The sequence below is a fragment of the Chionomys nivalis genome, chromosome 3 (assembly GCF_950005125.1).
Source record: "Chionomys nivalis chromosome 3, mChiNiv1.1, whole genome shotgun sequence".
NCBI lineage: Eukaryota > Metazoa > Chordata > Mammalia > Rodentia > Cricetidae > Chionomys > Chionomys nivalis.
Genome location: NC_080088.1, coordinates 123524637 through 123551031, shown reverse-complemented (window position 1 = coordinate 123551031; position 26395 = coordinate 123524637). Strand labels below are relative to the sequence as shown.

Sequence of the window (26395 nt, the reverse complement as noted above, 5' to 3'; positions counted from 1 at the left end):
TTTCCAGTCATAGGTTTTACCTCTTACAAAGGAAGGAATGACTCTCATACACTAAACACCGTGTTTTCCATGTTCTAGCACTCGGTGCTGTCACGGAAATTTGTGGACGTCATGACAGAATACAACGAAGCGCAGATCCTGTTTCGGGAGCAAAGCAAAGGCCGCATCCAGCGCCAGCTAGAGATCAGTGAGTAGGGAGAGTGTGGCAGACACTCTTCAAGGATCCTTCACACCTTCAGCTGCACCATAAACCGGAAACCCTTTTCTAATGCCTGGGCCTAGTGTCAGCCAGATGTGTTCAGAGTTGGGGGTGGGGAGCCGGTGCTGAGTTGCTCATAGCTGCTGGCGCTTGTACATCAGTCACATATGCAAAGCTTGAGGCCCTTCTGTATACTGCAGCCCCTCCTGCCTGGCTGGGAGATGACCTCCCATGTGTTTGTCACATGCCACCTTCAGGCTAGCTGCTTCTGTCCTGAAGCCTGTGATGAACCTGTAGGAGAGGCACGGCTGCTCCTCTGTAATACCAGGGTGGGTTTGTGACACATTGCGGTCACATTTCCGCCACATTAGCCTGCCCAGGAAGGGATCTTAGAAAGGGCAGGGAAACTCTGTGGATGAGGCTAATGGCTCAGTCAGAGCTTAGTGATCCCTTAGTTGACGATCCCTGGCTGCGTCCCACGCTGCATCCTCAGTGCAGTTCCCATTGCCCCTCAGCTGGGAGGACCACCACAGACGATGAGCTGGAGGAGATGCTGGAGAGCGGGAAGCCGTCCATCTTCATCTCGGATGTGAGTGCCACAGCCGTACATCAACACACTTAATGTAGACGGGCACTTTTGCCTTTAACTTACCAGCCAGCCTGGAGTTAGTAATACTTTTTCTTCTGCCTTCCGAAGATTATATCGGATTCACAAATTACTAGGCAAGCTCTCAACGAGATCGAGTCACGTCACAAAGACATCATGAAGCTGGAGAGCAGCATCCGAGAGCTACACGAGATGTTCATGGATATGGCCATGTTTGTGGAGACCCAGGTAATGAGGCATCTTCCCCATGCTCTGGCCAGGGAAGCCAGGGCTAGGTATCCAGTCCCGAGTGAGGTGCTGTTTGTGTGAATGCTTAACTGAAACCTAAGTGGACACTTTCTCCGTAGGCCACTAGTCAGTTACAGGAGCCATGCTCGCTGGCCAGCTGCTTAGGTAGAGAGCCACAGGCAGCACCAGGTGCTGGAGAATAATGAAACCTTCAAATGTCTGTGGTGGGTTTAAGGATATACAGAAACCTTACTACAGCCACGGATATGAATACATGTAAATAAATGTGAACACACATCATGTGACCTCAGTTACATATAACAGTGCTCACAGAGAAAGGAGGTGGCCAAGCCAACCACCCTGAAATTGGCAGGACTGTGGGGACATTGGTCTTCCCCTCTTGGGGCTGTTGACTCCAAGAATGACTGAGCACCAGGCTGTGATGACACACACCTTTAATCCCAGCACTTGGGAGGCAGAGGCAGGCACATGTCTGTGAGTTCGAGGCCAGCCTAGTCTACATAGCAAGTTCCAGGACAGGCTCCAAAGCTACAGAGAAATTCTGTCTCGAAAAACCGAAACAAGGATCAGGATAGTGCTTAAAGACTAACCTTGAGGGTAAAATCACTGAGACTGACCAGAGCCCACCTTACTCTATGGTGTTCTTGCCTGCTGTGCAGCTCAGGCAGGGATGACCAGAGTGTGTGCAAGTATAACATCAAGTTGTGTGTGCATGGGCGATGTGTCCATACTGACTCAGTTGCAGTGGGAACCTACAGAGACGGAACCAGTCTCCCAGGGTTTTCAGATCCCTCAGGAGCATCTGGGGCAGGCTAGGGTGCAGCTGGCCTCCAGCGAGACAAGCTTTTGTTCGTCACCACCTTTCTGAGGCAGCTGTCAGAGTCCCTTGGCTGATAGCTAGTGACGTTCTCTGATGCCTAGATATGTCAAGGGTTTAGGATTCATCCCCACATGCCTGGAATGGTGTTTATTTTGATAAACTTTATCGTGAAAACCTGTGAAAAAGCTCACGTACCAGATACTTGTGGAGGATGCCAACAGTTATGGAGAGGCAAGGGTAGGCACTGGTGGGTTGGAGTGGGTATCTGTGGGCAGGGATTAGCACTGATGGACACGTGTGGTTTTCTTTGACCTGGGATGGACCAGTTGCCACTTGGTCTAAGAACTGTGGAGTGGGGCATCTGGTGACTTTCGGACTCAGAGGGAAGTAGTTGTGTGATGGTAGATCGATTTTGAAATCCCAAAGCTTTGTACGGCTCAGGCTTTAGTTATAATCACTTCATACCTAATGTGTGGTGGGAAGCTTCATTAGGACAAGCCACCAGAGGTGGCCTCACTTCCCGTTACCTTTTAGACGTCTGCCGTTGTGTTAGGTTGGTAACACAGAAACCCAGAATCAGGACTTGCTAGTGCATTTGCTTGTGAATGATAGTCACCTATCCATCCTTCTCCAATGCTTTGCTATTGGCTGCTGCAGACTCGGTCTCCTCCCGGACAGGACCCAGGTAATGCACCTCCCCACACGTGCTGTGGATCTCCTCCCATTGTCATCTTTGACCATCAATTCATTGTCACCTGGAGGCTGTACTTAGTTCGCTGATATTGTAAAGATAAGCAGTAGTGGGTTTCTGCCTGTTAGAAAAGACATCATCCTTTGCGTGTGGGATGTTTTACTGAGGGTAAAACATGAGACTAACCTGAGCTTGCAGCCCTCCCTTCACTGTGCGTCTGTGAAGACATGTCAGGTCATCGCTCATCTGTGGATAGTCTTCACCTGTCATCTGTGAAGACATGTCAGGTCATCATTCACCTGTCCTTGCTGCCACCGCCCCTTTCAGCTGCTCCTGAAACAGGAATTGGGTTGCGTTTGCTGGCGTGTCTGCACCACTTTGTAACCGTGAGGGATCCTGTCTCCATCCCTCTCGTGCTGGGCTTACCTGAGAGCTGTCTCGGGAGACATGAGAGAGCGACTTGACGTTTGCTGAGCTTGAAACTTGTTTTCAGGGTGAAATGGTCAACAACATCGAGAGAAATGTGATGAATGCTGCCGACTACGTCGAACACGCCAAGGAAGAAACCAAGAAAGCCATCAAATATCAGAGCAAAGCCAGGCGGGTGAGTTGTGCTCTGAGGACCGAGCCCTCCTTTGGTTTCTCTTCTCTTGGTCTCTAGCCATGGAAGAAGTGAAATGCCTTAAATACATGTCTTTTTTAAAAATCAAAATAATTCTTTTCACTAAAAATTCCTACGTTGAGATATATATATATATATATATATATATATATATATATATATATATTTAGTGTTGTAATTTAAACCCTTTAGCACCTCAAGTCAGGACTGACTTGCCTCCTTTGAATTCTGTTCCCTTTTGCCATCATCTGGGCGGGGGATGACAAGGTGGTGGGATTTGGGTTTCACTTAAATTGATGACACATTGTATGTGACAGCTGTTCACTCTGTAAGGTGACTGGCTGTCTGAACCTATGGGTGGACCTAGTGTCTTGCGTAGGAGCCCTGGAAGGCAGTCTCAAAGGCAGATGTCCCTTTGCTTAGGCTTCTGTCTTGTATCCACGCTGTCCCAAGGGAATGTAACTGGTGCAGAGTCTGGATGTACTCTGCTAGCTTGAGGGGGTTCCATGAGGTTTCGTGTTGCTGCTAATAATCCTCATTCCTGTAATGGTCACATGGCCTTGGCTGATATGAGTAGCTTACTCTCCTACCCATTCTGTATTTCCTCCACCATAAATAAGAATGTAGGTAGGTCTTGCTTCTTCTCCTGCAGGAGTGACCCTTACCTTCATTTCTGAAGGATCTGTGCCCTTTCTCATCCTGCCTGGATTAGGTTGTGGTCGTTTCCCATTGACTTTAATCACAGGACATGGTAGCACCGAGAGATGCCCTAGGGATCTCCTGCACTGCAGGCGTAATCTTCCTTTTCTCCATTGTGAAGAAGCAATCCAGTTTCTTCTTGGTAATCTGTCATCCCTCCCAATGCTGTCTTCCCTTTCTTAGCATGTTGGCTAAGAATGTCTAAGGCACCAGAAACCCAGAATAATGAGGGGGAAGCCTGAGCTCCCAAAACTTGTAAGCTAGCAGAACTTAAGATCTCAGGAACAGGAAGCAAATAATTTCCTGGTGGGTAGTTAGGAGTGATAATGAGTGAAACAATTCCCATTTCCACCCCTGGGTTCCTGGACTCATGAATCCTGGCTATGGGAGAAACCATAGGGTAGGAGTACTTTCTCATCGGGGCTACAAGCTCCCAAATAATGACACAGAGACTTATTATGAATATAATAATGCTATATTATATCAGCCCTAGCTTAGCCTTGTTCCTAAATAGTTCTTATAATTTAAATTAACCTGACAAGGGAGCAACTACTGAGGGAGTAGGCCTGAGCCAGAGACATCTGCAGGACGGGGTTCAAACCAGGGACCTCTGCAGGAGGGGGCCCAGGCCAGGGACATCTATGGAAACAGGCCTGACCCAGCTACCTCAGCCTGAGCAGGCCCCAAGCAGCAACCTCCACAGGAGCAGGCTTGAGTCAGTGACCCCTGCCAGAGCAGGCCTGAGGCAACAACCTCCACAGAAGCAGGTACAAGGGAGCCACTGTGGAGGGAGCAGCACCAAACCAGAGTCCTATGTCAGACTGGGCATGAATAAACAACCTCTGAGGTAGCAGGCCTGAGCTAGCAATATCTACTGGAGCAGGCCGGAACCAGCCACCTCTTCCAGAGTAGGCCCAAGGCAGCAACCTCAGCATAAACAGCCCCAAGAAAACAATCTCCATGGGAGCAGGCCAAAATAACCCCTGGTATTGCAGAGCCACCACTGAGTGACCTCCAGGAACAGAGTGACCAACGGTTTGACTGGAACCATGGCCCTGACTGTACCATGAGGAGCAACCATCGGAGCCTTGGATTCACTGGCACCTGGAAGATTGATCACCAGAGACACAGACAGCCCCAACTACACCAATCAGAGGAAAAGATGGCTAGACAAGGTAAGAGCACACACCAGACCACACACCCAGAACTCAGTCATGCTAAACTCCATGTCTTTTTCACTAGCATTATACTGAAACACTTCTATATTATTAAATATTCTTCCACGCTATAATTTTAAATACCCTCCTAGCACTTGGTTATGTGAATATATAATAAATTACTTCACAAATCCACTATGCTCAAGTTCAAACTTTAAATCTTTGGCTTTAAAAAATCATACTAGGATTCAGGTGTGATGACACACACCTGGAATCTCACACTTATGAGTCCTGAGCTGAATGATTTCAGGTTGTAGGGCAGCCTTGATTTGAGAGCGACATCTGTCTTCAAAACCATGAACAGCCTCAGAGTGTTGAAGTCGTGCTGGAATTATGATCATTTTCACAAAAATTTTTATTAGAAAATTTCCTAGAAGAGGAATAAATCAAAGAGTACAATGTTGCACATCTTCAGATAAATACCACCCAACTATTTTGAGAAAAAAGTGTCTTTGCCCCTTTATGACTGTGTTCTCAAACTCTGATTGCTACTAGATTTCATCAGAAAGCTTAAAAAAAATCATTGTGATAAAGTAGGTGAAATACAACATTTATCAGTTTAAATACATTTCAGCTCATAGCTCTTAGAGGCATGAAATAGAATCTTAAAGCTGTGCAACCATCACCAGTTCCATTTCTAGAACTGATTCATTGTTCCATGCAGGAAATCTGTGTCTGCAAAACAGAGAAGGATTAAAATTTTCTTCTAGTTTTTCCAAGCTCAACTCACCAGCTCTGTCTCTTTGTATTATTATCTTTTTATTGCCATGTTTTGTTTTAGAATGCTTTTAAAGATTTGTTTTGATTCATGTTATGTATGGGTGTATTCATGTGTGTATGTGTGTGTGTGTGTGTGTGTGTGTCAACAGGGGTCAGAGGAAGTCTTACAGGTAGTTATGAAACCATCTGTGTAAGAGAAGCAAGGGTTCTTAATTGCTGATCCATCTCTCTAGACCCTTGTTTTGGAATTTTTGAAACAGGGTTTCCTGTAGCTCAGGCTGGCCTGATCTTGCTATGTAGCTGAGGCTGGCCTTGAAATCCTTATCCTCCATCCACTCCTGGAGTGCTGTGATTGTAGACACGTGACACTTTGTGTGGCCTTTATGTTGTTCTTGGAAGTATGTGGTGTTCCCATTGGTTCTCGGAAGGGTGGCCATGCAGAGATGAGTCATTCTTGGTTATGTTTCTGCTCCTCTGTGCCAAAGAACTACGTTCACTGTACTTGTGTCTCATATACTACCAGACAAGTTGGAAATTCAGACTAGGGGTCCAGCAAACTCACCCAAGCTTATTCTTATTTTATTTCTGTTTATGCGTATGGGTGTTTTGCTTACATATATGTCTGCTTACACCACACGTGCATGCAGTGCTTTTGGAGGTCAGAAGAGGGTGTTCAGTGCCCTGGGTCTGCAGTTCCAGTTGGTTGTGAGCCATCAAGTGGGTTCTGAGAATCAAACTTTGTTTCCTCTGGAAGAGCAGCCAGGGTTGTTGACTGTTGAGCCATCTCTCCAGTCTAGAAGTCTTTTCAAAACAACCGTTATGGTGACATTGATTTAAAATGAGAGCCCCATGGGAAAATGACAAAGAATGCTATTCTAAAGCAGGTCAGTCAGCTCCTGGTAAAGGAGGAATTAGGATCTGGTCGCTGAGAGTAAAGAGATCATGTTGAGTGTTAGCTGGAGCTCTGTTTCTACACTATACGCTACAGGTAACGAGGTTCACCTTTTGCGATGTAGACAGAACGCTGCTGTATTTTACTCTATTTATGGCAAATGGCCAATTGTATATATCCTAAGTTTTTCCCTGTAGGTTACTGGCTGTCTGCTAATATACTTTGGTTGCAAGGAAACACACAGATTCTGGTCACTAAAGCAAAAAGACATTTTATTTAGTGAGGTGTTAAAGAAGCTGGCAGAGTGTGCCTGGAAGAAGGCAGGTAGCCTACAAAGAAGCAGGTCTTTCTATTTCCACATGCTTGGCCGGACTATGTTAACTTTGCCTCCTCCATCAGTGTTTTATTAGGTTCAGAAGCCTAAGTCTCGGGGATGCAGGGTTGGTTCTTAAAGTTATGTCGTGTGCTTGGACCTTGCCTGTGGCAGGACCCTCGGGAAGGCTTACAGCAAAAGTCTCCAGAGAGCTTTTAGATCTTCTAGCTGTAGGAGGCTTGGGAGTTTACCGAGAAGGCAGGGGTATGGTATCTAAAGAAGTGCATACCAAGTGGAAATCAGGCTGCTGTTGGGAATGGAAACAAATTGGAGCCCAGCAAATGCCGGCATCCAGCACCTAAGAGCAAAGAACAGGAATTCAGTGGTATTCAGGCTCCTGAACCTTGTGTGTGTTGGTTAGTTGTTATATGTTGGTTTAATATTTTTCAAATGTTAAAATGATAGCAGCCACTTCATCCTGTCTTCCCCCTCCCTCTTCTGCCTTCTCTATTTCTCCCACCAAATATACACACCAAAATAATATAGCTTTGCAGAGATTGCATGTCTGAAGCGAATGACCAGAGTACACATGCTCCTAACTTTTCACCTTCTATTGACTGGGGTGCCAGCAGACTCTGTGAGCATGCCTTCAGTTGCTGCTGGTTGACTTTCCAGTGGCTGGATCTTGGCCCAGCTGAAGGTCACACTGTAGAAACTTCTCTAGGTCATACTGTTGGTGATCTGGCTGTGGGAAAAAGCATTCTTTGCAGGTGCTTTCTTTGTGCTGACATGCATATGTATATATTGCTATATATATATATATATATATATATATATATATATATATATATATATTAATGTCTGGATGAAACAAATTCCAAGGTCAGCAATGTGGTCCACTCGCTCGCTCATGAAGTCACTTGGGCATTTCCTTCATTGTTGTCATTTGCTTTGTGAGAAGCAAGCCTCAGCTAGTTTGAAAGATGCCCAGCGATCTCTCCTTTTCTACCCATTCTGTCACTTACTTTTGGCAGAGTTGTAATGAATACTTGTCACTCCTTTGTTCTTCCTGCAGATGTCACTGTCTTATCTGTGTGCAGGGACAGATGCAGGTCAGGAGCTAGGCTTAGCGCAGAGATCAGGTGACATGATCAGTTAGACCAAATGTAAGACAACAACAGAAGAATCTATACAAACCCTGGATTTAGGAGGAGGGAATAGTTTCCTCTCTGTGAAACTGTGCCGCCCCCTCCCTGTCTTCTTCCTTCTGGAGCTTGTCTTGTAGTGGAACTTTCAGTCTCTGCAGCTGTAACTTGTGATTCTCCCCTTCCTTAAAATTCCTGCCTTTCTAGGGTTTTACACGCACCCATATATATATGTGCATGTATACACATATATGTTTGTATATATGTGTATGATAAATGGGGATTTATTATGTGGGTTTCTGTGTGTGTGTGTTTGCGTGTGTGTGTATATAGAGAGAGATATTCCTTCTATAAGTCCTGTAACTGTGGAGAACCCTGACTACTGCAGATTTTGGCACCAGAAGTGAATCCAGAGCAGCAGAAGGATAAGGGTGACTCAAGTATCTGGCGTAGGCTTTTCCATTTGCCAACAGCTACAGCTAATGAAGCCTCTTCTGGGAGCTCAGAGAGAACTGAGAGCCCATGGTGAGAACACTTTACAAATTAAGGAGAAGAATGCCATCCATTATCCCGATTCACCAATTATGAGCAGGAATGCGTCTGGTGGTTCTGTATAGGACAGTTGCAAAATAAGGAAAGTGATGGTGATGGTCAGTTGCTCTCAGCATCTCTGGTAAATTAACAAAGGATAGGAATGAGCTTTGTGTTAACCAAGGTCTAGCTTCTCAGCACGTGCTGAGGACAACAATGAATTTAGTGATAAGATTGACAGGCTCCAGTATTAAAGGAAACAGGATAAAAGTTTCTAAGTGTGTCCCGGAAGAGAATCTTTCCAGCAGCCATAGACCTCAAGCTACAGAAAATCAAAGAGCGGCCCACATGATAAGGTTGGCTGAACTACAGCAAATACTCAAGTCCCAGCCTCAGACAGTGTCTGCAGTTAGGCTAGGGCATTAATTGGTAAAGTATGGAATCCTGGGACTTGAGATGGGGATGTGTGAGAGGACTCTATTAGGGCTGAGAACTGTGAACTCTCAGGTACTCAAGGGTTAATCTCACCTGGGGGGTAATCACTCTACCCTCATTACCCCCTCCCCTTGAAATGTTATCATTGTCACCAGTGACTGAGGAAGTTCATTCTTCATTGTCTTCTAAACCAGCTGTGAAGGAAATGTCAGGCAACACAATACTGATGCCCCTCGGGGTCACCAATAGCTGCCTCTAGACCCATAACCAGACTTAAGGCACAGTAGGCTGGTAAGGGGAGGTAGAAAGTGTAGTTCATGGGGCCCATGATCACAGAATCCCCTGGTCTCGCCCTGTTCTCTGCTATCCCGAGGGAGCTGACCTGATGAAAGATGGGATGGTCTTTTGAAGACATAGTTCCAGTGTCAGCTAGATGGCAGCAGCATGGAGGGCAGGGGCAGGGTTCTCTAGAAGGTGCTGTATGCTTTGAATCAGCATCCAGTATATGGTACAGTTTCTCCCATAGCCAGGATCCATGGGTCCAGGAAACAAGGCAGGATGGAAAAGGCAATGTGTATACTCGTTACACCCTAGTGACTCCCTAGAAAAAAAAATTCCTTCCTGTTCCCACAACCTTAAGTTTTACTGGCCTGGAAGTGTTGGCATGATATTGGGGAGCACTCCTGCCAGGAGCCACAGCAAACCTTCAATTGAGCTGGAAGATCAGGATTCCCCCGGCCACTATGGACTTCTACTGACCTTAAAACAACAGGCTATAACTGGTTTTCTGCCCAGAAAGGTGAGAACAGATGTGTTTAACAGCCTGGTGACCTTTGGGCTACCTATGTGGCCGAGACTACACCCAGACCCTCATCTTGAACTTGTTTTCTCAGTTAGTCTATAGAACCCATTTTTATAGAAGATGGCATTTGTACTTAACACAGAGTTTTGATGTGGTCACGTCTTTAGATTTGCTGTGCACATGAGATTGAGTGAATTATCAGGAAACTTCACCAAATTGTGGTGTGCCTAAAAATGCCTTAAATAAACTACTTGGCATCAAACTTGAAGTTTGAACCACCATTGGACTGTTACCCTGCTGCCTGTGGTGTTTGCAGAGACCCACACAACATGGCTGCATTTAAATCATACAAAGTAGATCAGGCCCAAGGACATACCAGACACTCCAGGTTGTGGAAAGGGCACAACTCCCTCACATGGGCTTCATAAAATGCTGTCCCCTCACACTGCAGTGGCAGGAGGGGGCACAGCTTAGTGGTGGAATCCTCGCCTGGCATGTGTGAAAACTTGGGTTTGATTCCTCGTGACTCAAAACAGTAAAACCCTTTGACAGCAAACAAAAACGCTGCCATGGCATGACTGCACACCACCCTACCATCTGATGCTGTGTGTGCAAGGACTGGGGACCGCTGTTCTGCTCTTTCCCTCACTACTGATAGAGCTTACTTGATGGACCTGGACCTGACCCACTACCGTTCCATGCTCCTGACCCATTTCTTGCTGTGGACTTGGTTCAGACTTTTCATCTCACAGATGAATTCTGCATCTTCATTCTGAAACCTGATTCCAGGAGCAGTAACACCGTATTCCTTCCTGATATGGGCCTCGTTCCTTATCTCTGTGGATCACGTTCCCAGCACACTGTTGAAACCCTTGCGCTCTGCAGTGGCTTTCTTTCCTTAACCTGCATGTTTGTGGAGAGATATGCAGCCACATTTACAGTGTGATGTCTGATGTGAATTAATATTAGCATTCCAAATGGAAATAAAGCCGGGTAGTGGGGTGCACACCTTTAATCCCAACAGTTGGGTGCCAGTGGCAAGCAGAACTCTGTGAGTTTGAGTCCAGCCTGGTCCACATAGCTAGTTCCACAATAGCCAGGGCTGCATTGAGAGACTCTGTCTCAAAGTAAATAAATAAAAAGAAACAAAAAGGTTTGGAATCAAGAACCAAAATTTGCCTCGGCCAAACTGCTAAGATAGGCAGACTTATACTAACTGCCATCATTAAAACTGCTCAGCCTTACAGCTTTAGTGTTATTCAATACATTCTGACATGGAGGAAAGATGTGAGCATATTCTTCTGTGAGAGGTTACAGGCCAGTGACTGATGGATCTCAGTGGATTCTCCTCTTGACCAGTGCAAAGCCAAAATGAAGACGCCAAGACAGAAGCGAGGGAAGAAGGACTTATCAGCTGCAGCAGGAAGGAGAAGCAGGGCATCATCTCTACAGCCGGGCTCTCTCAAACCAAAGAACAGGTATGAATTTATAGGAAGGCCACACTTGTTCCTATGGGGAGGGCGCATTCCTGCACATGCCCAGTGTGTGCTGCAAAGCTTTATCTGGAAATAAAAGATCACCTGTCATTGACACAGCGACCACCCTTGAAGGTGCAGCTCTGCGTGGCTACTAACAGTGTGAAGCCAGTGAAGCTTCATGAGACCTTGTTTCCAAACCAAAATATAGGAGCGGGGGCTAAAGCTCCATCTGGAGAGGCTCTCTGCTTCCTGACTGTGAATGCCATGTGAGAGGCCGCCTTCAGCTCCCACAGCCACAGCAGACTCTACCCTCCAACCTCCTCAAGTCACTGTTGTCTCAGCAACAGGGAAAAACCAACGCACCACATTACTGTGTTGAACATGGGGTTCCCGATGTTTCTATGAAGATTTGGTGTCTGAGGACGCCTTTTGTTATCGATCTCCCAGGTATAAAGAAATGCCAACATTAGCACCTCAGCTCTCATCCTAAAGGGAATAAGAGATGGTTTATTCTGGAGTCATTTAGAGTAAGCACACCCCAGGAACACAAATTTAGGTTACCCCAAAATTCCATGTTCCAATGTGGAAGCCTTTCACAGGATTTGCGCAGTTTTACACAACAAAGACAGTCGTAAGTCGAGGCAACTTTACCATACATTTGTGGGCACACCAGAGCGGCAGGTACATTGAGAAGTGGGGAGCGCTATTCTACAGGCGAACAGGCGATCTGATGACATTCTTAGAGCTCTCCGTTTTGAGAAGCTAATGTTCTGCTAAGTTAATAGCTTCAAGGAGGTGTTTATTATCATGAGTTACTAGTTTTGATAGAGTGACAGTTGGGTGGTGGCGGCAGACACCTTTAATCCGAGCATCCAGGAAGCAGAGGAAGGTGGATCTACAGAGTTCCAGTCCAGCCTGGTCTACAGAGTGAATTCCATGACAGCCCAAACTAGACAACCAAACCCTGTGTGTGTTGAAATGTCAAAAAAAAAAAAAAAGAGGGAAGGAAGACAGGAAGAAACTCAGGAACTGAGTGCGGCAAGGAGCTAGAACTAGCACAAGGTAAAGTAATTAGTCGCTGGACCTATCAAATTCAAACCTCTGCACAGTATTGAAATTCTGCCTAGACTGTCTGTCTCTTCAGACACAGCACAGACTCTTTCCAGGAGCTTTGTTGTTGTTGTTCACAGCCAGACAGCATCTTTTCAGACATTTTTGTTCACACAAACTAAGTAAACTATTTTTTTCATAATGCAGAGTAAATTAAACCAGGTATAGGGAAGTACACCTGGAATACCAGCAGCACAGAGGAGGTAGAGGCAGGAGGATTCCTATGAGTTTAGTGCCTGCTTTGGATATGATATATAGCAAGTACTTCTGATAGCCACATGCTGCGAATACATGCACACATAGGAACTCACACACACATATACATAGGAACACACACATACACGTAGGAACAAACACCCATGCACATAGGAACACACATACACATAGGAACATACACACATACACTAGGAACACACGCAAAAAGTACTAAAAATAATAATGAAGAGAATTTTGAAGGCAGTGCCAGGCATGGAATCGTGCCTGCAGTTCAAGGAGTTGGGAGACAAAGGCAGGAGGATCAAAGGTTCCAGGCTATTTTTGTCTACATAGTAAATCTGACACCAGCCTGGGCTACATAAAACCCTGAACCCTCCCATTTGGTGGGGAGCAGAGTCGATGTTGACCTTTTTCCATGACTCAGAGTTACAACAAGGGGTCTATCTTCCACCTTCTGAGTTTTTGAACATAAGCTGCTGCTCTTCTTCCCCTGTGAGCGCCCAGGTCTGTCTGTTCCGGGTTCTCCCTTAACAGCCTTCTCTCACCTGGTGTTTGCCTATGCTGCTGGGATAAGAAAGCATTGCTGAATCCAAAGCTATGAAAATGTATTAAAATGTTTTCATTTCCTTTTTTATTTATTTTTTTAAAATATTTATTTATTTATTATGTATACAATATTCTGTCTGTGTATGCCTATAGGCCAGAAGAGGGCACCAGACCCCATTACAGATGGTTGTGAGCCACCATGTGGTTGCTGGGAATTGAACTCAGGACCTTTGGAAGAGCAGGCAATGCTCTTAACCTCTGAGCCATCTCTCCAGCCCCTTCATTTCCTTTTTTTAGAAAGGGTCTCATGGAGCTCGTGTTGTTCTTAATAGTCTAGAGATGACCTTGAACTTCTGATCCTCCTGCCTTCACCCCCATTGGTAAGATTACCACATGTGCCAACATGCCTGGCGCCCAACCCTGCTTAGCTGATGGGATGAGGCTGTATGGTCAGAGTCCGGGATACCTGGAGTGTGATACAAGTTAGAGAGTAAAGCTCCCAGCTTGTAGAAAAGATAAGTATCAAGCAGTCACATGATCTGCTTATTATATATTTCTCATTCTATATAGGAATGATGCAGAAGGTAAACCTAGGCCACCAGGCAACACAGCCAGCTCTCTGCCCTGCTGATTTGGCATAAGGCCCCAGAAATGTCAGTCATTGACGTGACAGAAGACTAACTTCGAACTATCAACCTCATCAGTTTAAGATTTTAGGGATCTTGACTCAGGAGAAACCGGGATTTGTGGTTTTGACACTGAAAAGAATTTCAGGAGTGGCCTAGATGGCAAGGATATTTCAATAGGCTCAAGGGTGAGGAGATGTCTATGCAGTGAAAGCCCTCGCCCGAGGCCCTGCTGCCAGTGCCACCAGCTGAGCCCACCACCATGCTGGTCTGATCCTCTGCAAGGCTGAGCCAAATAACCTCTACCTCCCTTACACTGAATCTTGGTATTGATGTGGGAGGAGCCGTGAGCAAAGAACTCTAAAGCTATGCTGGCTTCTGGTCAACTGTGATTGGTGCATGGCTCCATGACCTCACAAGGAACCATTGTGATGTATGAGAGAGGCCTGCCTATATTAGGCACCAGCTGGGCCTAGACTTTGTTCTTAGGCTGCGGTGAAACCATTGGTTACCTAGCTCCAGAGGACTTGACTGTAGACTGTGATTTTTATAGATTTTGATTTTTAGTGTGCGTCTGAACATCTGTGATCACCACTGACCTGAATATCGTGAGTGTGCTTCCAGTGGGGTCGGGTTTGTGCCTGAATTTTGACTGACTTGGTTTAGGTTTAGTTTATGCCTTGCTTCAGTTTATTTCATCATCAACCATTTTCTGTTATTCTCTACACATTCATCTTTGACATTTCATACATCGGTTTATTTCTTTACCTTAACTTTTGTTAAGTTAGCTGTAAAAGATAAGGGATTTGATTTGGTCGTGCACTTGGAGCATACCCACCTGCCTTGTTACTTCCCCCGGCATTTCCCTGTGGTTATAAATCCCCTTACCATGTTAAGACTCTTCTCCTGCCCACCATGCCACTCACTAAACAGAACACGCTCTGGAATGTCTTGAGGGACGACAGTTTCCTCGTGTCACAGACAGGCCATCATCCTTTCGGTGCCCATAACTACGAGTTTAAGGGAAAGAAGCTGAGTGTCCTGAGGGTGGAGAGGAAGAGGCTGCAGTAGTTGGAGTCATCAGGGAATTTGAGGGTCTGAGTGAAAAGGACTTTAAAGAAACCTGCGTGTTCCCTGTCTAGTCCATAGCCTGTCTCTAACCCAGGCTAGCCCAAAGCCGGCTGAGTCCACTCTTGTTGTTACTGCTGCTGTTATTAAAGTCCAAATGTCCTCAAGGTTGTGAGGGAGAGGTTTCACAGCATCTCAATTCTCTGGATTTCCAGTCTCTAACTGGGGGTGCTGTTCAGGACATTGTAATGCCCCATGGTGGTGGAACCCAGAAGGGGGAATTGAGTCATTAGAGGCAACAGGACATGACAAAGGCGTGTAAGCAGCTGCTTCAGACCCATCTTCCCAAGTCCCCAGACATGGATTCCCTGTCCTTTGAGAGTCTGAGACACAGCACAACCCATGGAACAAATGTTGCTGTTTCTCAGGGAATTGGTCATGACAATGAGAAAACCAATGCAGTTTTAGGAGACAGAAGGTGAAGGTTTTTTTTTTTTCTTGGTTGTGAATAGCTGTGATTGGTTCATTTCCTCCTATGACCTCACTGGAGCCATTGTGAGGAGTTGCAGACTCTGCCCACATGAGGCCCTGGCTGGGGCTTCTCACTCTGCAGAGAAGCTGTAGCTAGGTTGTTTGCGGAGTTGTTGAGCTCAGACTTTGATTAACATAAACCTTGATATTACTGATCTACGAAAACAGACGCTGTTCATTTGCTTTGACATCCAAACAGTGAGTTTGCTTCCCAGGTTGTTGGTTTTGATTTTTGTCTCTGAGGTGGTTCTTGTCTTAATTTGTGCTTTTCATTCAGTTTCTTCTGACTAGTCCCATATTTCTATTCTTAAACATGGTTCCTTGATATTTTTAAATATATTTTTTCTGGTTTTCAAAGTTTATTAGTATGGACAAGCTGTAAAAGCCATCTATTTCATCACCATGTAGATGTTTATCACATCTACCTGTGCCCTCTATTATCTCATAAATCCTTTGAAGCACTTAAATGCTCATCCACCCTGGTAACTATCTTCCACACTTGCTATGTTGCACCCCAACGCCCTGCAAAAAAGACCAAAAACTGTCATGTGTACCATGAGGTACAGTCCATTTCATTACAGCATCCCAGTGTCGGGGAGGGCTGGCATCCTTTAGATGAGCATCTATATGAGTTTTAGACAAAGGAATGGAATATGTGAAGTGTGGAGACAATGTCTGTAGTCGTCAGAATACTTAGAGAACTTTAGTATCCTAGTGCAAAGGGCGTTGGGACAGATCATGGGTTCATTCTCTAACTAGTCCATACCCGTGTCCCTAGCAAAGGTCAGCACAGAGTTGCTGAGTCTGTTCACCTTGTTACTATGGCACTTGTTACCTTGTTACCATGTTACCTGCTTACTATGTTCTTAAAGTCAAAGTGTCCTGCTCAGGTTTGATAGGAATGGTCTCACACCTTCTCACATGTCTGAATGCCTGGGTTCTAGCAGGAGGTGCAGTTTGGAGAAATCATAAAAGCCCAGGGCCTCAGGAGAAATTGGGTGACTGGATGCACCATGGACCTGCCAAAGGCATGTACCCAACTGCTTCAGATGTATCTTCCCAAGTCCCCAGCTCCTCATCTGCCATCCCTCCCTGTCCCCTGAGAGCCTAAGAGGAGGGTTACCCTTTGTCATGTAAGATGTATCTTGTTGGGGGATTTGCTCATAGCCTTGACAAAAGTTATGCAGTCCCTGGAGCAGGGTAGAGAATCACCTTTTGGTCTCTTTGCTGTTACTGGTCCATTCCTTACTGTGATATCACAAAAAGCCTTTGTGAGAAGTTATTGAAATCTCTTCCTATAAGGCCCTGCAGCCGACTGCGGTTTGTCTTGATGCTGCAGAGAAACTCTTGTTGGATAGAGAGCACCGGACTTCTACACTTGACCTGATAAACTGGAATCTCCTAATGTCTTGGACCTTGACATTGGGAGATTTCCTCTTTGTTGGCTGGATTTTGTGTTCAGTTGTTCTTTTTGATACATACACTCAATGCTTTTTGTTGAGGCACAGATTTCTGCTTATGTGTTCATTTCATTTAATTGTTCCATTTAAATTTTTTGCCATGTTTTACTTTGGTTTCATTTTTCTTATTTTAAACGATATCTGTATGAAATAAAAAATCCTTTGTAACACTTCTATAGATATAAACAGTGACCTGGGATCATTTTCATCTGCCTGTGACATTACAGCTGCCCCTTGTGTGTGCCCCAAAGTTCCCCATTTCAATTAAAGTTCGAGCTACTGATCCATAGCTCTAGTCACCATTTCTCTGGAACTGGAAGGGGGAGGGCATTGCAGTGCGAAGCTCATGTCTATTTCTTCTTCAGAGAATGACAAAAGTTGATGTTTTGTGGCCAAGTGTGGACCTCTTCACTTGATCTCCTTACATGCTTGCTAGTTTCCCCATAGAACTGTCCTAGGATTCCCGTTGAACTCTCTGTGAACAGGAAACATCCTAGCTGTCATGTATTGTTTGAACTTGTGTGAAGAAGCAAGGAATCTGATAACAGATGTACAAGTGGATATTCCTCAAGAACATCGGAGTATACTCAAGCCTGTGTGTGTGTGTGTCTTGTGGTTGTTGTTGTTATGGGCTAAGCCTCAGGGTTATACTGTTTTTCAAGACTGTGTTTGCAATGATCTTTCCTAGTATCTTTTTGAAGCTACCTGACGAACACTGGTCTCCGCTATACGGAAAGACCCATCATGCACTCTGTTGGTCCTGGGATGTCCTTGCTAGCAGAAGTTGTGTTTCTCTTTCCATATCATCCCTAAATTGATTATATTGTATGTTTTGTAACATCCAGACTTGATCTTCACGCCCAGGGTGGAGTATCTGGAAGGCAGCAAGTGCTATGTAGGTTTGATAACATCTTATCAATGTGAGTGTCTCTTTTATGACTCAAGAAATCTCTTGCTTACAGGGATATCAACTCTGCAGTCAGTTCACATCACACACGCAGGGCTCCCTAGGTCCTGCTTGTCCTTTCATTCCTCATGTCTTGTCTCACATTTCAAGAATTTGAATCTTCTCTCTGGGTGACGCAGGTCAAGGGTTTCTCAGACTTCATCCTTTCAAATCACCAGATCTTTGCTTTGATCTTTGTTTCTTTGGCCTTTGATTCTGACTCTAAGAGACCACTTATTTCATCTCTGAGGTTTCTCATGCTTTCTCATAACTGCTTTGGGGTTTGGGTTGGCGTTTATTTTCTTTTTAACCTCTGACCCCAATATGTATCATAAGGAGGTTTGAGATAGCTAATTTTTTGATGATTTTCATGATGTAGACATTGAGAGCCATAAACTTCTCTTCTAGACCTGGTTTTGTCTTTTACCTTCTAGAATCTTGTGGTGGTCCCAGCCCCCACCTGGCAGGGTGGGGGCCATGGAGGAGGAGAAAACGGAAAACCTGTGGCATAAGAGCTGGCCGGGTTTTTCGGCCCCACAGATTTATTCTGAGGAGACGGACAGTACGTCATCATATGAAACTGTCCTTGACAGTGAGTTAGAGGAGGACTACTTCTCCTGCGTAGAGGATTTAGACATGGAGGATGACAGCGGAGAGGCTGAGATCCAGGAGAAGGGCAGCATCACCATCCAGTCAGGCCTCCATCTGCTCTGTGCCCTGCACCAGAGGGAAGACCCTGAAGAAAATATGGGCCCTAGCCCAAGCCAAAGCGAAGTAATTGAAGACACCATTGGTGCTCCCCTCAGCCAGGGATTAGTCCCTGAGGTCAGCATGGGCACTGGCCCCAGCAGGGATACTGACTCCAAGACAGGCCATGGCCCAAGCCAGGGCATAGACATTTATGAAACCGGTTATTGTGCTCCCGAGAGCCAGAATACAGTGCCCAATGTCAGCACGGGCACTGGCCCCAGCAGGGAGAGTGAGGGCACCATAGGCCATGGCCCAAGCCAGGCCATAGACATTGACAAAACCGGTTATTGTGCTCCCGAGAGCCAGAATACAGTGCCCAATGTCAGCACGGGCACTGGCCCCAGCAGGGAGAGTGAGGGCACCATAGGCCATGGCCCAAGCCAGGCCATAGACATTGACAAAACCGGTTATTGTGCTCCCGAGAGCCAGAATACAGTGCCCAATGTCAGCACGGGCACTGGCCCCAGCAGGGAGAGTGAGGGCACCATAGGCCATGGCCCAAGCCAGGCCATAGACATTGACAAAACCGGTTATTGTGCTCCTGAGAGCCAGAATACAGTGCCCAATGTCAGCACGGGCACTGGCCCCAGCAGGGAGAGTGAGGGCACCATAGGCCATGACCCAAGCCAGGGCATAGACATTTATGAAACCGGTTATTGTGCTCCCGAGAGCCAGAATACAGTGCCCAATGTCAGCACGGGCACTGGCCCCAGCAGGGAGAGTGAGGGCACCGTAGGTGATGATCCAAGCCAGGCCATAGACATTTATGAAACCGGTTATTGTGCTCCCGAGAGCCAGAATACAGTGACCAATGTCAGCACGGGCACTGGCCCCAGCAGGGAGAGTGAGGGCACCATAGGTGATGATCCAAGCCAGGCCATAGACATTTATGAAACCGGTTATTGTGCTCCCGAGAGCCAGAATACAGTGCCCAATATCAGCACGGGCACTGGCCCCAGCAGGGAGAGTGAGGGCACCGTAGGTGAAAATCCAAGCCAGGCCATAGACATTTATGAAACCGGTTATTGTGCTCCCGAGAGCCAGAATACAGTGACCAATGTCAGCACGGGCACTGGCCCCAGCAGGGAGAGTGAGGGCACCATAGGTGAAAATCCAAGCCAGGCCATAGACATTTATGAAACCGGTTATTGTGCTCCCGAGAGCCAGAATACAGTGACCAATGTCAGCACGGGCACTGGCCCCAGCAGGGAGAGTGAGGGCACCATAGGCCATGGCCCAAGCCAGGCCATAGAATTTGATATAAGCTCTGGTGGTCCTGTGCCTCCCTGTCTGTACCCTGAAGTCATCATTATCCCTGGCCCCCCCTGGGAGAGTGAGGAGTCCCTGAACACTCCCCTGAGCCACAGGGAAGCGTGTGAAGATACTGAGGGCATTCTGCCCAGCCCAAATGAAGACAACTTGCATGGTGAGGAAAACCAGAACCCAGACAGGAGGAGGAGATGGCGCCTCAAAGGGGTGAGGAGGCAAATCCGCCGTCTCTGCTGCTGTTTCTTCTGTTGTCTCCTCACCCCAACGGAAGAAGCCCCAACCCCCAGGTGAGGGACTGGGAGAGGTGGGAAATGGAGTCCCAGTGAGACCGGGTAGACAAGCCCAGTGACTTCTTGTGTATTTCATCTTTGCTTTTGCCGTGGATACGCGGCACCATTTAGAGGACAAGAATCCTAATGTCTGTGACCCTAGAAGGAGCTTTCCCATTCTGCCCCTTTATATGGATTCTGGGAAAGTTGAGCCTGAAGCAGACAAGCAGAGGATGCAACCAGGGGCAGTGGAGGGAAGGAGAGGGGTTTGGGCTTGGGGAAGGGAGATCAGGTTAGGCAAGAGGAATCATGTAGAGTGCTGTGGGACAAGAGGCTAGCCCAGTGGTGAGTCCTGCCTGTGTCTGAGTCACTAACAGAGTCCTTTGCTTGTGTCTTCTTTCAAGGTCTGAAGAACAGGCCTGGGGCCATGGTTCTTAAACCATGGGTCTCGTTCGGCCTGGTGTGGCCTACCAGCCACAAGAGGGGGCCAGGCCAGAACATTATAGAGCATTGTACCCGAAATCATCACGCCCAGTGACACATGCTGTGACTCATAAGGACAAGCTCTGTACCCCTCCTCTCCCTACAGTGGGAGCTGTTAGCTCCCTTAAGGTAAGCTGATACTTGTCGTCCCAGCACTATGGCTGGACAGAAAAGTCGGACACAGGGCCACCCCATTTTAAAGAGCCAGCCTTCCAACTTCTGCAATCCACATTATGCAGCTTCATGTTCCACACAACATGGGGTCATCACCAAGTCGTCCCCTAATTTTTGAAGATCCTTATCGATGACCAGCTGTAAAGAAGTCCATGGACAGGGCAGAGAGGAGGAGAGAGGTGTGTGGGACAAGGCAAGAGAGAAGAAAATCAGTAAGACAGTGAGGGGGACAGGGCATGACACTAGGGAAGGAGAGGAGTCTGCCCATAGGAAATTCCAGTTCCAGCCAGGCAGCTGAGAAGAAAGAGATGAGAATGTAGGGCAGGGACAGGGACCTTGGGCGGGCTGATCGGGAGAAACTCCCTGAAGAAGAGACATATGAGATGCAGGGCATGGGTTCCCAGGAGCGGAAGACCATGCCTCCCCAGGGGTTCAAACCAACCCCTTCCCACGATCCTCCTCCTCTTTCTGCTCTAACAACCTCAGGCTGATCCGGAAGAATCTGCGTTCTTTTCCTCACTGCCTCCTGCCACCAGGGTGCACGCTGCCCTTCCCATGTTCCGGAAGTTCAGAAACTGTGGGAGTATTTTTATCCCAGTGAATGATTCTTTCACTTTGACTAAAATTACAGGACTTTTCTGGCTACTGTGAAAAGGTAACTAGGACTTGAGAGGGCTGTGGAACATCACTGCTGGACAAGGCCAGCATCCTGGGATGGCTTTGTGTCCAGTGATGACATCCGGGGTCTAGATTGGGGCAACAGTCACTGTCATGGAGCTACAAGGTGTCAGCCAGTGTTATTGTGTACATTCTTGCTGAGTGAGGTGTCTGCAGAATCCTCATGGTCACCATGCAGGTTGTGAACAGCTCTCTGGGTCAGCGAGATCTTCCCAGCTGACAGGGAATCCAGGGTTCTCCTGAGGGGATTATTTGGATCAGTGGTTCTCAATATTCCTAATGCTGCAACCTTTTAATACAATTCCTCATGTTGTGGAGACCCCCAAAAAACAGTTACCTTTGCTCCTGTTTCTGATCTTAGATGAGCCTGTGAAAGGTTCATTCGATCCCCAAAGAGGTTGAGACCCACAAGTTGAGAAGCGCTGAAGTGATGAATTAGTTTGAGTTCTCTGAGTGTCTTTTTATGGAGGATGAGTTTCTGAAGCCTGGTCTTGATGGAATCCACCAATGAATCGGGCTTTCTTATGACTGCTGAGAATGCTGGCATTGGTCTTTCTGAATATGGGTGTTGTGTCAGCTTAGCAAATAGCAGTCTACTCCCTCGGCCACTGCTGAGCACAGCTTGCACACACAAGTCTCTGTGGCAGCCTACAGTGCCGAACTCTACTGGTGTTGATGGTGCAGTGGGTCAGCAGGTCATCCTGAGGAGGGCTTGACACTTGTCTCCCTGTGTCATGAATCATTTGCCAGATACCCTGGGGCCTTTGAGATAGGAACTTGGTGCAGACAGATACCTATTCTAGCATTCACTTACTGAATTTGCCCTTTCCTGCTGTTTCTACTCTGTCGCCACTTAAGCGAAAAAGCATGTTACTTAGGGGTCCACAGTTGCAGAGGGGGACAGCACATGAACATCCTGATGGGAATCTAGCAATAGGCAGTCAGTCATGGCATTGGAGCTGGAGGTGATAGCTGACACTGATTCTCAAGCAACACAGAGAGAGAGAGAGAGAGAGAGAGAGAGAGAGAGAGAGAGAGAGAGAGAGAGAGAGGAGAGAGAGAGTTATTTGGAATGGGTTTGGTTCTAGAATCCTTAAAGCTCTGTGACCCCTACTGGCACTTCCTTCTTCCAGGCCATACCTCCTGTTCCATATCCAAACATGTTCATCCGTGGGGGCCATTCTCATTCAAACTAAGCCACATACTAACCAGGATGGGGAGAGGAAACTCTTGGGTAGCCTTGCCCTGAGTTCTGACTGTTGATGTCCCCACTCTTCCGTTCTCCTTACACTCTCAGAGAGCAGATGACACCACTGTCTCTCTTGAAAGTTGCAAACCTGCACTTCCATAAAGATGTTTGGAAGACAGAAGAGACCTTTACACTCAGTTTTATCCACAACGAAGTTTCTTTTGTGGAGCCCCTCACCTAGAGGAGCCCTTTTTGCCTCTCTGCACCCAATTGGATGTTTGTGACCACCTCACACTGTCAGAATGGGCTAGATAGTCTCAGAAAAAAGAACAAATAACAGGCACACCCCTCAATCCTTATTGGAAGACACAACATACAAAACCATCAGTGGTCTGCCTTATGTGACAATGGAAGCCTGACCACAGTGGCCCCCGTCAACCAACCCATGCCACAGCCTCTCTGCCAACTTGCTGAAAGAGGTGGGGCATTCAGTGTTGGTGTCTTCCTGCCGCTGACTACCAGACACAGTAGTCAATGTGAACATAAGTCCTGGACCAGTGCAGGGCACCATGGAGTTTAGGGAGTGCCCTGCTAATCAGCTCCTTGTGTTGGGAAAGCCATCTAAGCAAGCAAAGGGTGATTTTCTTAGTTTTCTCATGAGACTTTGGAAAGCAGGGGGATTAGTAAACTCTGTGTGACTCTGACATCATGATTTGCCTCCTGTCATGGGGAAGCTGAATGGGAGGCAGGTGGGCAGGTGGCCAGAGAATTCAGGCTGAGCACCATGGAAGGTTAGAATGGGACACACATGTCTGGTCAGCTCTCCCCAAGCAAAGGCTGTCTAGCCAGGGACAATGTGAAAGAAATCTGTCCCTGACAGACAAGGTTGCAGAATCCATTAGGGACACCATCCAGTAAAGCCAGGCCACTTCCTTTCAAAGACTTGAAGGCACCAGCCTCATCTGCCCTTCGGTCTTACCTCAGGAACGCGTGTGGTCGCTTCTCTGCCCCTTTCAGACAGCAAATCCACACTGCTCATCTTCACACAAGTCAAGAAACCATGTGGTTTGTTTTGTTTTCTTTTTTGGCCAAACTTCCTGATCCCCAGGCTGCTCACCATAGCAGGAAATGGATAATAACCTTTGGTCTTCCTTACCTTGCAGGCACTCGTGAACATATTCAACCATAAGCTTTTCTTGCTTCCCATACAGAGCTCCAACAGGGGATTGACTACACACAGGGTCAATTATTCATTTGTTCTGTTGACAACATTAGGCTCCTGAGAGCTATCATAAGATGAGAATGTAGCCATGGTATTGCCCTCCTAGTGACAGGAATAACTCACTCCACCAAGTGCTCGGTCTTTAAATGTGAGGCCGTGGGCTCAGAACCAGCTGCCACACAAAAGCCTTGAAGGCCAGTGTGAGCGTTTCATCCTACCTCTATGGAGGTAGAAGGGAGAAGTCCCCTTTTCATCATTGGACAGGTGGTCTAGAGTTACCGACAAGTCACAGGTTCAGGGAAAGTGTCTCAGGAAGCAGGGTAAGTATGACACTTGAGACCCCTCCTACTCACACAGGAGTGGACACAGGCCGTGCTCCAGAAGACACATATGAACCTAGACACACATAAAAGTTGGGAGGCATGAAGAAAAGGGAATAGAAAGAAACATGGGTGAAGGCTTCATCTTTCATAAATGATTGTTCTTATGTGCGGGATCTATTTCTCAACCTGCAATAACTGTGATTTTTGTCCACAGCATTCTAGCGAAAGGCTCCTGCATAACTGTGCTTTCAACTTCATTTTTGTCTCCTCAGATGACTCTACTGAAAATCATGGGTCGCTTGAACCTATGAAGAACAGCGGGGTAACCTGTTGTAAGCGCCCTCTCTGTGATAACATGTCAACTCATAGCTTTGTGTGGCAGCATTTCCAATGATGCCACGGTGGTATGGAACCCACTGTCACTTTTCACTTGATGTTGGCACATCAGGACTATGTTCTACTCTTAAGAACATATCCCAGGCCTAAAAGAGAAATTTCTCTGTTTATTATTTCATTATTCAATAAATAAATTCCTCACTTTATTAAATGTTGACTTGATTTTTATCCTGACCCGTGGGGCAGTATTATACAGGCCCTACATTGTATGGCAGCCAAACTTACAAGCCAGCTCATACCTGGCCACAGGGAAGGTGGTCACATGACTTCCAGACAGGATGTCGCCATCCTCAAAAGATTAGGATATGCTAATATTGTTCTGATTCTTTCTTTGCCATTATGGAGATTACCTGGGAAGTGTTAATCCAGGCTGCCTGACAGAGCAACCGTACTTGTGGAAGTGACTTTAGTCCCCCTACCCCAAAACAGAGTGCTAATGAACTTCCCCCTCAGTTTACCTTTTGATATAAAAGCTGTTTGGAAAATAAACACGGGTGATCTTTAGGATTTGAATAAATCCTGGGACTCCCTCCTGATATTGCCCTGTGAACTGTGTCTCAACTATTCCTACCCTTCCTCACTGGCCCAGGGAGATAATTTATGTTGGGGCTGGACCCCGACACTGACCCACCTCTTCACGTTGATATACACCTATGATATCCAATCCCAAGTGAACTGAAATATTGCAGCACAATTTCTCAGTCGGGATTTCCCAATCCTGTTTGATTTCACCGTGGCTGGTATTTTTCAAAACTATTTCCCACAAAGCTTTGGCATTGACTCTGGTAGCAGCCCATGCTTCAGGGCACCTATGTCTCATTGGGAGCTGTGTCTGAAGCACACAGACAAGTCACGTCTGCAGCATGGCCACACCCGATGCTTCTTGACTGCCTTGACGTGAGCAGTCCAGGAAGTAGCTAGGAAGGTGTTCTGTGCTCAAGGTCACATGGTCCCAGAGCTCTCACTGGAGGGAAGAAACCAGTTTCTGGGATGGCCAAATGAAAAGGAGGCCTTAAGGAATGTAAAGCCCAACTATATTGAAAAACCTTTATAGCTCAAGAAAACAAAAAACAACAGCAGCAACAAAAAAAGAGGCCTGGGAAGGTGCCTTCAGCTTAGATGTCCCCGCTTTAGCTATCCAGCCATGAGCACAGACCTGCCTCAGGAAATTCAGAGACACAAAAAAAAATCAGAGCAACTGGGGAAAACATAAAAACCAAGGCAAAGGAAGCACACTCAGGAGACAGAGGCAGAAGGATCTTTGTGAGTTCAAGATCGGCCGTGTTCACAAAGGGAGTTCCAGAATAGCAAGGGCTGTTTACAGAGAAACCCTCCCTGAAAAAGCAAAGGAAGCTTGAGAAAGAGGTGTCCCTTCACTGCTTGCTAGGCAAGCATGATTTCTGACTTCCTGTCTTCCTCCTCTTTGTTGGCAAACAGGAATGGTGACATATGCTTGGAATCCCACCACTGGCAAGGCAGCCATCTGCTGATTACCGGCTCTCACTGTCAATGCCACCAGCCTAGCAGAATCACCAAGACCCGATATAGATGAGTGACCTGTGTCAATAAACAAGGTGAATGTGTCTTAGGAACAAACACTGAGGTTTTGTTGTGGCTTCCGCATACATATACACTAAAGGAATGTATGTGTACACAGAGACACAAGTGTATCCATGTACATGTAAGAAGAACCACAGATACACACAGGCACAGTACGGG

The 26395-nt window shown here is 46.6% G+C and overlaps 2 protein-coding genes and 1 long non-coding RNA gene across 7 annotated transcripts in view; all 3 read left to right on the top strand.

Moving 5' to 3' along the window:
* The window catches only part of LOC130870913 (syntaxin-2-like), a 29020-nt gene extending 15692 nt beyond the window's left edge, over positions 1-13328 (top strand). For 2 of the 5 annotated variants that reach the window (XM_057763863.1, XM_057763861.1), the window contains exons 4-9: positions 79-187; positions 715-788; positions 897-1034; positions 3060-3170; positions 4883-5062; positions 11302-13328. In XM_057763863.1, the coding sequence (XP_057619846.1) occupies positions 112-187; positions 715-788; positions 897-1034; positions 3060-3170; positions 4883-4894 (411 nt within the window). In that variant the 5' untranslated portion in view covers positions 79-111 and the 3' untranslated portion in view covers positions 4895-5062; positions 11302-13328. Of the gene's footprint in view, positions 1-78; positions 188-714; positions 789-896; positions 1035-2532; positions 2561-3059; positions 3171-4882; positions 5063-8562; positions 8627-11301 lie in introns of those variants that run through there. The other 3 variants (XM_057763865.1, XM_057763864.1, XM_057763866.1) reach the window with 3 other exon arrangements.
* A 259-nt stretch (positions 13329-13587) lies between these two features.
* LOC130871428 (uncharacterized) lies at positions 13588-19409 on the top strand. The gene is made up of 3 exons (XM_057764762.1): positions 13588-13672; positions 18358-19208; positions 19390-19409. The coding sequence occupies exons 2-3, from the start codon at positions 18401-18403 to the stop codon at positions 19407-19409; spliced, it is 828 nt and encodes a 275-aa protein (XP_057620745.1). The 5' UTR covers positions 13588-13672; positions 18358-18400.
* Positions 19410-19766: 357 nt separating this feature from the next.
* On the top strand, positions 19767-25086 carry LOC130870700 (uncharacterized). Its single transcript, XR_009056791.1, has 3 exons — positions 19767-20229; positions 20616-20823; positions 24553-25086. It is a non-coding gene; the product is annotated as an uncharacterized LOC130870700 (long non-coding RNA).
* Positions 25087-26395: the final 1309 nt, after the last annotated feature.